Source organism: Aegilops tauschii, chromosome 5 (genome assembly GCF_002575655.3).
Source record: "Aegilops tauschii subsp. strangulata cultivar AL8/78 chromosome 5, Aet v6.0, whole genome shotgun sequence".
Classification (NCBI taxonomy): Eukaryota; Viridiplantae; Streptophyta; class Magnoliopsida; order Poales; family Poaceae; genus Aegilops; species Aegilops tauschii.
Window position 1 is genome coordinate 2,324,783 of NC_053039.3, and position 13,637 is coordinate 2,338,419.

At 42.3% G+C, this 13,637-nt stretch overlaps 1 protein-coding gene across 2 annotated transcripts; it reads left to right on the forward strand.

Moving 5' to 3' along the window:
- Positions 1–1,151: 1,151 nt before the first annotated feature.
- LOC109757512 (carotenoid 9,10(9',10')-cleavage dioxygenase) lies at positions 1,152–6,236 on the forward strand. Of its 2 annotated transcripts, none has more exons than XM_020316333.4 (14): positions 1,152–1,747; positions 1,874–1,944; positions 2,080–2,094; positions 2,273–2,384; positions 3,208–3,307; positions 3,412–3,474; positions 3,620–3,730; positions 3,814–3,998; positions 4,228–4,366; positions 4,822–4,939; positions 5,017–5,133; positions 5,274–5,543; positions 5,659–5,770; positions 5,906–6,236. In XM_020316333.4, the coding sequence occupies exons 1-14, from the start codon at positions 1,334–1,336 to the stop codon at positions 5,933–5,935; spliced, it is 1,857 nt and encodes a 618-aa protein (XP_020171922.1). In that variant the 5' UTR covers positions 1,152–1,333; the 3' UTR covers positions 5,936–6,236. The 2 variants fall into 2 exon arrangements, with proteins under 2 accessions (XP_020171922.1, XP_020171923.1); XM_020316334.4 differs by having other exon boundaries at positions 1,156–1,747; positions 5,017–5,118.
- Positions 6,237–13,637: the final 7,401 nt, after the last annotated feature.

A 13,637-nucleotide genomic window follows, 5' to 3' on the forward strand; every position in this document is an offset into this window, starting at 1 on the left:
CCAGGCCATCTCAATCACATTCTGAATCCCCTCCATCTTAAGCCAATATGCCTCGAACCTGAACCCCTTGAACACGTGCAATTGTATCTTCTTTAAAATCAGGGGGTTGTGGTTGGATATAGCCGTTGATGCCATAGAGAGATGAAACGGTGACCGTCATCGAGGCCACGAGCAATGTGACCGCCACGATAACATTGTCATGTAGCTCAGATTTCTACAAATCCTTATACCTCTTGATCTCATCTGGAGTGGGCCGGCCGTTCCCAGAGCAGAACCACTGATTCCGCAGCACGACCAAGCACGCTTTGTCCATGGAGAGGAGGTTGTTGCCCGCTGGTTTGGGCGCAAGACGGCCGCTGAATCTGGCAGGGCCGTCCGTCGTGGCCTTCGTCCCTCGTAACGACCTCGTTAGGTCAGGAGCGGTAGGTGGCACTTGTGGTTGGAGCAGAGGAACATGGGCAGTCGTCAGCTCGTAGAGGAAATCCTTGAGAGGATTCAAGTCTTCACCATCGTCTCGGTGGTGGGCAATTCCTATTTGATGTATATAGTGTCAAGTAGTCGCCTATTCGCACAGGGTGTGAACGAGCAGACCAAACTGGGCCGGCCCATTTAACACTAGGAAGGCTCTAGTATGGGTTTTCGATGGTTTTGGGAACCTTCTAGAAAGTTCCTCACCATTTTTTATTTTTATCATTTTTTTGGGTTTTCTACTTTTTGCTCAGAGTTCTCAAAAAATGTTTGTCTTTTCAAAAAATGTTCACTATTTAAAATGTCCACGTTGTTCAAAAAATGTTCAGAAATTTCAAAACTTGTATATATGCAGTTTCCAAAAATGCTCGTGTTTTGTTTAAAAGTTCAGAAATATAATTCTTTGTCCGCATTTTCAAAAAATGCTTTATAAAAAATGAGTAAAAACAATTAAAAAAACCGGGTACTACAGTAACCAGGTGGCTAGGTAGTGTTATTGCGCCGGGCCAGGTAGCAGCGCTCTGTGCTTAAAAATCATTACAGGCCTGATAGGAACTCCCTCGGCAGTGTGTTCATGGCACTGTATGGTTGTGTAAGAGTTTGGAATTCATGGCACATGCGTGATAATGACTATGAAGAGCTGATCTTGATCTATATCAGCGTCAATGTACAGTGGGCGGCGGCGCCAACGGTTCATTCAAACATGCACAGTTTACAGAGAGAGACGCAAGAAAATGGATTTCGTAGAGAAACAAAGTGGAATCAGTCCGTGCGATGGAGTATACAAGGAGGACATGAGATTTGGGCGATGGAATCCAGAGAGAGAGAGAGAGAGAGAGAGAGAGAGAGGTGAGGCGATCCTGTGATGGGTTCCACGGCGCGGCCGGGCAACCGTGCCACCGCTGGCTTGGCTAATGGAAGCCGGCCGGTCGGCTGTAGCTGTCGCCATTGCTGCCGTGCCGTCCCTCCCTCTTCCAAGCTCCCAAGTCCGAGCCAACGCCGCCTCCAATACAAGCCCACCCAGCCGGAAATCTCAGCGCCACCAGCCACCAAGGGAGAAGATACCCAGCAAAAGAAGGGGTTGGCGGCCGTGGTGGTGCCGGCGCCGAGGCCGCGCAAGGGGGTGGCGTCCTGGGCGCTGGACATGCTCGAGCGGCTCGTGGTCCGCCTCGGCCACGACAAGAAGGCCGAGCCGAACCCCTGGCTCTCTGGCAACTTCGCCCCGGTGCTGCACGAGACCCCTCCCACAGCCGGCCTCCCCGTCCGCGGACACCTCCCGGTCAGCGTCCCTCTCTTCATTCTTTCAAAAATATTTTCTTCTCTCATGGAAACCATGCATGCAGCTCACTAGATTATCCTTAATTTCTTTCCCTAATGATGTTCCTTTTTTTTATTTTGTCTGCAGGAGTGCTTGAATGGAGAGTTTCTTAGGGTCGGGGCTAATCCAAAGTTTGCCCCGGTTGCAGGGTACCATTGGTATTGACTCTTACGTCTTGACAATTTCACATTCGTCTTAAAAGACAGACATTATTCCGTTGTTTGCTTCCAACAGTTGAGGATCACATTTCTAGTAATTCATTTGTTGTTCTGTGTATTTTTTCTTCCCTACAGGTTTGATGGGGATGGGTAGGTGATACAGTCTCTTCTGTGTGGAGTGCCGAATTGGTTGCGTGCACATTCAGTTTTTCCTGTTTACAATACAGTTCCACTGCTCGCGACCTTTTGATAAAACAAAGCTTTATTTGGTCTTTGTTTCAAACTTTTTGCTTCCTAGTTACATGGACTTCCACGTTGTTTCTTGTAGAATGATCCATGCATTGCACATTAAAGATGGGAAAGCTACATATGTATCAAGATACGTGACGACTTCTCGCTTCAAGCAAGAAGAGTATTTTGGTGGAGCAAAGTTTATGAAGGTAAGCTTATTTGTTGGACTGAAAACCCGAATCTTCTTAATAGTTACTCAATTACTCCATCCGTTGCTAAATATAAGTCTTTGTAGAGATTCCACTAGATGGACTACATACGGAGCAAAATGGATGAATCTAAACTTAAAATGCATCTATATACATCCGTATGTGGTTCGTAGTGAAATCTCTACAAAGACTTACATTTAGGAACGGAGGGAGTATTATGTAACACTTGATTGTCGCCATCTCCAACCATGCTCTGGTTTTCTTATTCATGCTTGCAACTCTTTTTGTACTCTCTTAAGTAAGACTAGCACATATGCCCGTGAGTTACGTGAGGTGTAAAATGGCGAGGTGGGACTAATTTAATATGCGAATCAGACGTTGCTTGTACACACATGACGAGCCGGGCCGATGGAACAATTTTTTTTCTTTCGCCTCCTACTGCCGGGCCGCTAGAAATCTTACATGGGCCAAAATATGTGGGCCAATAATTCGCCTAGACCAGCAAGTATTTTTGCCCAAAAATTAGTACCACCTTGGATAGTAAAAATCTCTCTAAAAAAACCCTCGGATAGTACAAAATCTTAAAAAATAAAAAAAAGGATGAATGAATGAAAAAAAATCGGAGAAACGCACCTTGCTTTATTAGTAGGTCGGTATAGATATAGATATAGATTATAATATATACCATACATAATTGTAACTTAATCCACCATTTTTGCTTGGTGAAGTATTAGTCTAACACCGTGACTCTCCCCACCCGAGTTGGATTTAGTAATGGCAGTCAGTTGTGCGCATGTGTGAGTTTTTCCCTCAATATTCATAGGTTGGAGATCTAAAGGGCCTTTTTGGATTGTTTATGGTCTTAACGCAAGAACTTAGGAAGAAACTTCAAGTCTTGGATGCTACTTATGGAACCGGACCAGGTACTTCTTTACTTTAAGTAGTCACTGCATGATGTATATCTACATACTTTTCATGGTAATTTTATTTTAATGGCAATTTGTCGATACACTCCCTTCTTTTCCAGCGAATACTGCGTTTATATATCATCATGGCAAACTCATGGCCCTCTCAGAATCAGATAAACCATGTAAGTTATAATTATGTTAGCACAATTTCTTTCTATACTAGATCACGTCCCACAAGTTGCTGTGGGCATAATAATCCCATACGCTCGGCATGATAAAGAGCACATATAGAAAATGTGGAGCATGAATTTCTATTTTTGTTTTCAGATGTTGTTAGGATCCTTGAAGATGGAGACCTGCAAACTCTAGGGTTGTTGGAGTATGACCAAAGGTTGAAACATCCTTTCACCGCTCATCCAAAGGTTGATCCATTTACAGGTACATTACAGTGAAAACATATTATTCCTTACTTCCATATAGGAAAATTGGGTTAAATGACGTAGTTTTTATCCTTCTTTCAGATGAAATGTTCACCTTTGGATACTCGCATGAACCTCCTTATTGTACATATCGAGTCATCACCAAGGATGGAATTATGCTTGATCCAGTGCCAATAACAATACCGGAATCTGTAATGATGCATGACTTTGCCATTACAGCAAACTATTCCATATTTATGGACTTGCCAATGCTTTTTCGACCAAAGGTACATGATGATATATGTATATAATGGTAAATAACATCAAGAAGAAATATCTTCCATATATTTTTGCCCTGTACCATTTCTTTTCATCATGTTGAAGGATGCCATAGCCAATACTTTCTTCATGTTTGCATGGGATTAACATATGTTTGCAAGAAAAAAAAATGATAAATGGTTAATACTCCTCTTCATATTCTGGTCTTATTTTACCCTGTTGCGTTCTTGTATAAAGGAAATGGTGAAGAATGATGAATTTATCTACAAGTTTGATCCTGCAAAGAAAGCTCGTTTTGGTATACTACAACGCTATGAGAAGGACGAGAAAAACATCAAATGGTTTGAACTCCCCAATTGCTTCATATTCCACAATGGTATTTTATCTCCAACATTTTTCTTGAACTCCGAATATGCAATCTTTCTATATCATTTTTCATTCAACATAGCTAGGCAAAGGATGAATATAAAAATGTAAATGCAATTGCTTTATTGTCCCAACAATGTTGTTTGATATCTAAGCATAAGTAAGAACTAAATATGAAATGAACATGTTCAAGAGGATGAATTAAGTGCAACATCAGTTCCTTGAGTGATGTTTGGCACTGTGCATGCAAAACCGAAAAAATATAAATACGATAATTTTGGGGATATCTAATTATTAAAAAATCCACTTGACAACAATGACTTGACAATATGAATAAGAGAGCCAAACCATCTTCCTTTTTTGCCAGAGTACACATTTCCAGTTGATGCATTGCACTAATTATCAATAATTTCCATTCCATGTTAATCTTATTGTACTGATCACAAGAAGCATCTCTTCTTGCAGCTAATGCGTGGGAAGAAGGCAGCGAAGTTATTCTGATTACCTGCCGTCACAACAACGTAGATTTGGACCAGGTGAATGGTAACCAAAGCGACAAGCTTGAGGACCACGGGAATGAGTTGTATGTATACTCACAATATCAACCTTTTATTTTAATCCCATGCAAGCGAATGCTTGCCCTAATTATATATCTTTCAGGTACGAGATGAGATTCAACATGAAAACAGGTGCTGCTTCGCAAAAGCAACTGTCTGTCTCTGCCATAGACTTTCCTCGAATCAATGAGAGTTATACTGGCAGGTACTTATACTGGAGGTATCACTTCAGAGTTTGTTTTCTTCAATGATGCATATACCTTTAAAAACTATTAACACGTGACAAAACTTAAATTTCAAAGTAACATTCCTTCTGGGAACTACCAAACTTGCTCTCATACGTTACTTTGTTGAACGTAGAAAGCAGCGGTACATCTACTGCATGATACTTGAGAGCACAGTCAAGGTGAATGGAATCTTAAAAATGACCGGCATCATAAAATTTGATCTACATGCCAAACCAGAGAGAAGCAAGGAGCATCTTGAAGTTGGGGGAAATGTGACAGGCATATATGACCTGAGCCCCGGTATGTTTTGCTCAGAGGCAGTCTTTGTGCCCAAGGAGCCCGGTGTTTCCGGTGAAGAAGACGATGGGTACTTGATATTCTTTGTTCACGATGAAAACACAGGGTACTCATTTCATTTCCTACATCACTAAGGGGAGATGATGTTGCTACATGGATGTAGGAAATCTGAAGTTAATGTGATAAATTTTGTTGTTCTTTTGTGTGTACCATGGATGTAGGAAATCTGAAGTAAATGTTATTGATGCCAAGACGATGTCTGCTGATCCAGTGGCAGTTGTTGAGCTGCCAAGCCGGGTACCTTACGGATTCCACGCCTTCTTTGTCAACGAGGTACTTTACATCTTGAAATATGTTTCCTTATTTCATTTTATGATTATGTCAGCATCAGGAGATATAAGGTATTTGCAATTGGCAGCTCCTTTTTGTTGATAAAATAAATAAATAATGTCTGTATTTTTTTGGCAGGAACAATTAGGACATCAAGTAGAGTGGTGAAGAGTGATAAAAGGAAGCATTACACGAATATATATTTTTGGAATGGTGTGTATGATGTAGTATCCTTTTGTGTGCCATACTGGCAGGTTGTGAAGGGTTTCAGTTACTTTTTCGCCAGTTAAATTGGCAAATATCTTCTATTGAGAATGGCAAGTATTTTGCCTTGTTTAAAAATGTATAAAGGAAAGTAGCATGTTCAATAAGCTGTATAAACAAACGAAAGTAGCATTACTATACATATATGTATAGGAATAATTACTAGTCAAATCTTTGTATAATTATTGAATAAACTGACACAACAAAAGAGCTAGTAAATTTGATATTAAATTCTGATAAACCTAGATGGATCATCCAAATGGCTCTGCCCAACACTGCATACTGTAGATGGGTCCTGTATGGGGACTCCCTTTGTCTTGGGGTTCCTTTCGTATTTGGAAAAAAAGAACCCAGTAGCCAAGGATGGAGATTTCATTAGTAGAGAGTAATATATGTACACACTCTTTAACTACATAGTACGCTGCGTGCGTATAAGGTTTATTTAGATGTTTTCTTGTGCGGAATCATTCAGATCGCTCCGGTCCCAATCTGCTCGCAAGGGTATTGCAAAAGATCTTGGCAACACTGTGCATTAGGCTAGTTGGCTTATAACTAGAGGCCATCCGTGAAACTTCTTTTTTGGAATTAAAATTGAGCCCCACTTCAATACAACCCCCCTCACTAAACGTATAAAGAGCAATATGGAGATTTGGCAAATCATAGCCTCTTTCGTATGTATGACAGGCCGCTTGTCACAACGTATAAGCCGTACGTTAGACCCCCTTCCATAATGGGCTCGACCCATTTACTTTTTCTTCTTTTTTTTAACCTTCACAAAATGGTGAGGGAAGTGGTATTCGAACCCCAAAACTCACTGCTTCATTCGAACCGCACTAACCAAAGGAAATTACATATTTTTCATGACCATTTTATTTTAGTGGCAATTTGTTGATCCAGTCCCTTCTTTTGAAGCTAATATTGCACTTATATACCATCATGGCAAACTCATGGCGTTGTGAAATAAACCATGTAGGCAATCAGTGTCTAGGCACATCTTCTTTCTATAGCAGATCATTCCCCATGCATTGTTGCGGGCATAATAATCCCAAATACTTTGCATGAACAATATGTCATCTCATGTTAAAGAGGGCATATATTGTGTTTATAATTTTGATTGTAACATGAGTACTCTTTCTGCGACACAAACAATTTTGACAATATGCAATGGAATAAAAATGCTTATCTGCAGTATTATGACTAGGTAGCGATGAAGCTATTAATGAACATGTATCTAGTAAAACCATGGAGAAAAACTATAGTAAAGATATAATTCCATTGTAAAAATGTTTTTGAAATGCCAGTTTCACAACTAGAATCAATACTCTTGGTTAGACAATTAAATAACTACGGAACTATTGAACATGAGTTTTGTTTTTGTTTTCAGACGTTGTTAAGGTCCTTGAAGATGGAGACCTGCAAACTCTTGGGTTGTTGGATTATGACAAACAGTTTAAGCATCCATTCACTGCCCATCCAAAGGTTGATCGATTTACAGGTACAATAATACAATGACAACATACTATTTATTACCTCCATTTAGGAAAACTGGATTAGATGATGTAGTTATTATTCTTTCAAGTGAAATGTTCACCTTTGGGTACATGTATGAACCTCCTTATTGTACATACCGGGTCATCATCAAGGATGGAATCATGCTTGACCCTGTGCCAATACCAATGCCGGAATCTGTAATGATGCATGAATTTGCAAGCACAAAACACTATTCCATATTTATGGACTTGCCAATGCATTTTCGAGCAAAAGTACACGATGTTTTGTGCACACTACCAATATAAAAGCAATGTCATCAATGATAAATGGTGCACATTATTTTTATTGTACCATTTCCTTTCATCATGTTCAAGGATGCCGTAGTCCATATTTATTTCACAGTTGCATGGGCTCAGTTTGCATTAGCAGTTGATAAATGGTTAATTGTACCCTTCATAATCTGGTTTATTGTTTTGATGTTGCATTCTTGTATATAGGAAATGGTGAAGAATGGTCAATTTATCTACAAGTTTTATCCTATAAAGAAATCTCGTTTTGACATACTCCAATGCTATGGGAAAGGATGGAAAAAACCATCAAATGATTTGAACTCCCCAATTGCTTCATATTACACAATGTTATGACATATATAACATTCTGCTTGAACTTCTAATGATAACTTGTTTATATCATTTTCACGAATTCAACTTAGCCATGGAATGGATGAATATAATAAACATGTAAATGCAATTCTTTATCGCATCACCGATGTTTTCTGGCATTGCGGCGTAAGTATGAACTAAAACTGAAATGAACGTGTTCAATCAGATGAATTCGTATGTGCAACACTAGTTCCTTTAGTGAAATTTTAGCATTGTGTAGACAATTAAAAAAAATAAGAAAATAATTTAAATTTGGGGGATATGTAATTATTAAAAACCCATGGTTTATAACTAGCGTTGTTTTCTGTTGTTTTTCTCATCAGTATGCGCGGGGATAGAGTCCTACGGGGAAAGAGAAGGTTGAACGATAGGTGCATTGACTAGGCGTGCATTTCTTCCGTTCTTTCCCTAGTGATCTGGATCGTGCATGCATTGGTGGCAGTTTGCAATAGCCGAGAGGAGAGGAGAGGGATCGCTAGGATGGTGGGAGTGGGAGGTCAAACCAGCACGACGACGGCAGATCCTCCTTTGATATTAGAGATTGTTAGAATTCAACCTACCCTCTCTCTCCCTCTCCTTGCACGTCATGCATGATCACATGATCGCCATGCATGTCGCTCGCTCTCTCACACCCCTCTATACATGTAACCTATATAAACAGTGCAATACCATGGCAGCACCCAAGGTGCCATTGCCATTCATTCATCCAAGTCACATGGTATCAGACGCCGATTACTCCCTCATCTGTAACCTTCTCTTCCGCTACACTCCTCCCTCTCCCACCTCGCCATGGCGGCTCCCCAACCTCTCCATCACCTCTAGGATACCACTGCCTCGTCCACCTCTGCGGCTCCCAACCTCTCCCCCTCGCCGGCGTTTTCTCAATCCGCATGTCCCTCTGGTTCTCTCCCTCAATCCACCAAACTTCTCTCAATGGTGCACCTTGTTTGAGGCGATGTTCCAGAAATACGCTGTCACCGATCATCTCGCTAGACCACCTCGGCCTACTGATCCCGTCTGGCTCCAAGACGATGCACACATTGTTTCGTGGCTCTGTAATTGCGTCATCGCGGAGATCATCAATGAGGCGCCATTGCAACCGATGTCTGGGCATCCATTTTCTCCCTATTCCTGGAAAACCGTGAGCACTAGCAGGTTCTTCTCTCCATCGAGTTTCTCCGGATAGAGCAGGGCACGTCCTCGATCATCGACTTCTTCGCCAGACTCAAAGAGTGTGCCAATCTCCTTGCCAACCCTGGGGCACCGGTCAGCGACCGCGATGAGATACTTGATGTCGCTTGAAACTACGTCGGTATTTCCCCAAAGAGGAAGGGATGATGCAGACAACTACGGTAGGTATTTCCCTCAGTTGTGAAACCAAGGTATCAATCCAATAGGAGAACCAAGCAACACTATGTAAACGGTACCTGCACACAGAGAACAAATACTTGCAACCCAACGAGTATGAGGGGTTGTCAATCCCTCTTCGGGTAACGGCGCCAAAAATTGTCCAGTTGATGGGATAAAAGTTGTGGTAGATTGGATAAATAGATCTCGATAAAACGCGAAATAAAATAAGTAATAAAAAGTGCAGCAAGGTATTTTGGGGTTTTTGGAATACTAGATCTGAAAACAAAAGCAAATAAAAATAGATCTCAAAGCAAATATGATAAAGAATAGACCCGGGGGCCGTAAATTTCACTAGTGGCTTCTCTCGAGAAATAACACAGTGGGTAAAGAAATTACTGTTGGGCAATTGATAGAAGATCGAATAATTATGACGATATCCAAGGCAATGATCAATATATAGGCATCACGTCCAAGATTAGTAGACCGACTCCTGCCTGCATCTACTACTATTACTCCACACATCGACTGCTATCCAGCATGCATCTAGTGTACTAAGTTCATGGAGAAACAGAGTAATGCAATAAGAACGATTACATGATGTAGACGAGATCTATTCATGTAGGAATAGCCCCCATCTTGTTATCCTTAATAGCAACAATACATGCGTGTCTTGCTGCCCCTTCTGTCACAGGGAAAGAACACCGCAAGATCGAACCCATCACAAAGCACCTCTTCCCATGGAAAGAAAAAAATCGATCTAGTTGGCCTAACTAAACCAAAGATTCAAAGAAGAAATACGAGGCTATAAATAATCATGCATATAAGAGATCAAAGAAGACTCAAATAATATTCATGGATATAGATCTGATCATAAACTCAAAGTTCATCGGATCCCAACAAACACACCGCAAAAAGAGTTACATCAAATAGATCTCCAAGAGACCATTGTATTGAGAATCAAAAGAGAGAGAGGAAGCCATCTGGCTACTGCCAACGGACCTGCAGGTCTATGGTGGACTACTCACGCATCATCGGGGAGGCACCAATGAGGATGATGAACCCCTCCGTGATGGTGTTAGAGTGGATCTCGTGGTTCTGGAACTTGCGGCAGCTGGAATTGTGTTTCGTCGACTCCCCTAGGGTTTCTGGAATATATGGGTATTAATAGGGCGAAGAGCCGGTGCATGGGGCTCCATGGGGGGCACAACCCCCCTAGCGCGCCTGGGCTCCTGAGCGCGCCTTGGTTGCTCCCCACGGGCCTCCCCTCTGGTACTTCTTTGGCCTACTGGGTGTCTTCTGGTCCAAAAAAATCTCCAAAAAGTTTCGCTACGTTTGGACTCCGTTTGGTACTGATATTCTGCGAAGTAAAAAACAAGCAAAAAACAGCAACTGACACTGGGCACTATGTCAATAGGTTAGTCCCAAAAAATGATATAAAGTTGCTATAAAATGATTGTAAAACATCTAGGAATGATAATATAACAGCATGGAACAATAAAAAATATTAGATACGTTGGAGACGTATCAGTACTGAAGGTGCTCCATGGTCTTCAACCCCGCTATCGCTATGCCATGCCCATCCTTACCATGCAAACTTCATTTCCCTCGTTCCTCCATTGCCACACCTTCCTTTTGCTCGAGCAGAGCCAGCAATCCGATGAGCGCTCCACTGAGATGGCGCAACACGCAGGCCACGCGCCCAGCAACACCAACAACAGCGGCGGCGGCGGTGGTAATCGCAACTCCGGTGGCGGCAGCCGTAAAAAAGGCAAGGGCAAGGCCTCTAGGGAAGCTCATTCCTCGCACAACGGCGGGGGAGCTCATCACACTCCAGCGGACTCCGACGGGGGTGCTCCACCTTGCCCCCATGCTTCTGCACCAGCCCCGTGGACGGGTGTGGTGCACGCGTGGCCAATGCCATGGCGTCCACATGCTCCCGGAGCCGGCATCCTCGACTCCCACCCCGGTGCGCCACCCCCCTTCACCGGGGTGGCTGCTCATCACGCTGGGGCGCCCCTTCAACACGTCTAAGAACCGCCCACCATCTGGCAAGCTGGCACCGCACAACTTCATCCTCTCTATGGCACGTTGATACGTCTCCAATGTATCTATAATTTTTTATTGTTCCATGCTGTTATATTATCATTCTTGGATGTTTTATAATCATTTTATAGTCATTTTATATCATTTTTTGGTACTAACCTATTGACAAAGTGCCAAGTGCCAGTTGCTATTTTCTGCATGTTGTTTACATAGTAGGAAATCAATACCAAACAGAGCCCAAACGCAGCAAAACTTTTTGTGGATTTTTTTGGACTAGAAGACATCTAGTGGGCCAGAGAAGTGCGTGGGGGGTGGGGGTGCTCCGAGGAGAGCACAACCCACCAGGGCGCGCCAGGAGGCCCATGCGCGCCCTGGTGGGTTGTGCCCACCTCGGGTGCCCCCTGAACCGACTCTTTGATCTATAAATACCCCAATATTCCAGAAACCCTAGGGGAGTCGACGAAAATCAATTCCAGCCGCCACAGAGTCCAGAACCACCAGATCCAATCTAGACACCATCACGGAGGGGTTCACCACTTCCATTGGTGCCTCTCCGATAATGCATGAGTAGTTCTTTGTAGACCTTCGGGTCCGTAGTTAGTAGCTAGACGGCTTCCTCTCTCTCTCTTGATTATCAATACAATGGTCTCTTGGAGATCCATATGATGTAACTCTTTTTGCGGTGCATTTGTTGGGATCGGATGAACTTTGAGTTTATGATCAGATCTATCTTTTTATCCATGAAAGTTATTTGAGTTTCTTTGATCTCTTATATGCATGATTGCTTATAGCCTCGTATTTCTTCTTTGATATTTGGGTTTTGTTTGGCCAACTTGATCTATTTATCTTGCAATGGGAAGAGGGGCTTTGTAGTGGGTTCGATCTTACGGTGTTTGATCCCAGTGACAGAAGGGGAACCGACACGCAAGTATCATTGCTACTAAGGATAAAACGATGGGGTCTATTTCTACATAAATAGTATTGTCTACATCATGTCATCGTTCTTATTGCATTACTCCGTTTTCCATGAACTTAATATAATAGAGGCATGCTGTATAGCGGTCGATGTGGGGAGTAATAGTAGTAGATGCAGGCAGGAGTCGGTCTACTAATCTTGGACGTGATGCCTATATAATGATCATTGCCTGGATATCGTCATGATTATTTGAAGTTCTATCAATTACCCAACAGTAATTTGTTCACCCACCATTTGCTATTTTTCTTGAGAGAAGCCACTAGTGAAACCTACGACCCCCGTGTCTCTTTCTGATATTATTTGCCTTTGCGATCTATTTTATTTGCCTTTTATTTTCAGATCTATTAAACCAAAAGTACAAAAATACCTTGCTGCAATTTATTTTATTTGGCATTCAATCTATCAATATTTACATCTCTCTCATGTCCTTTGCCAATTTCTGGCGCCGTTACCTGAAAGGGACTCAACCCCTTTAACACGTCGGGTTGTGAGTATTTGTTATTTGTGTGCAGGTGCTGTTTACGTAGTGTTGCTTGGTTCTCCTACTGGTTCGATAACCTTGGTCTCATCACTGAGGGAAATACCTACCGTCGCTGTGCTGCATCATCCCTTCCTCTTTGGGGAAATACCGACGTAGTTCTAGCAGACATCAAAAGGAATTTCTGGCGCCATTGCCGGGGAGGATCTTCAACATCTACCAGGTTCCTCATACATCCATTTTGCATCATGTTTTCTTACTGTTATTTATGACGTTTTTATTCTTAATAATGCTTTTTGGAGTAATTCTAATGCCTTTTCTCTCATAATTTGCAAGGTACCCACCAAGAGGGAGAATTCCGGCAGCTGGAAATCTGGACCTGGAAAAGCTACGTCAGGCCACCTATTCTGCACAACTCCAAACAAGCTGAAACTTCACAGAGATTTTTTATGGATTATTTAAGAATTTTTGGAGCAAATAACTACTAGAGGGGGCCCACCAGGTGGGCACAACCCACCTGGGCGCGCCCTGGTGGGTTGTGCTCACCCAGGCACACCTCCGGTGCCCATCTTCTGGTATATAGGTCATTTTGACCTAGAAAAAATA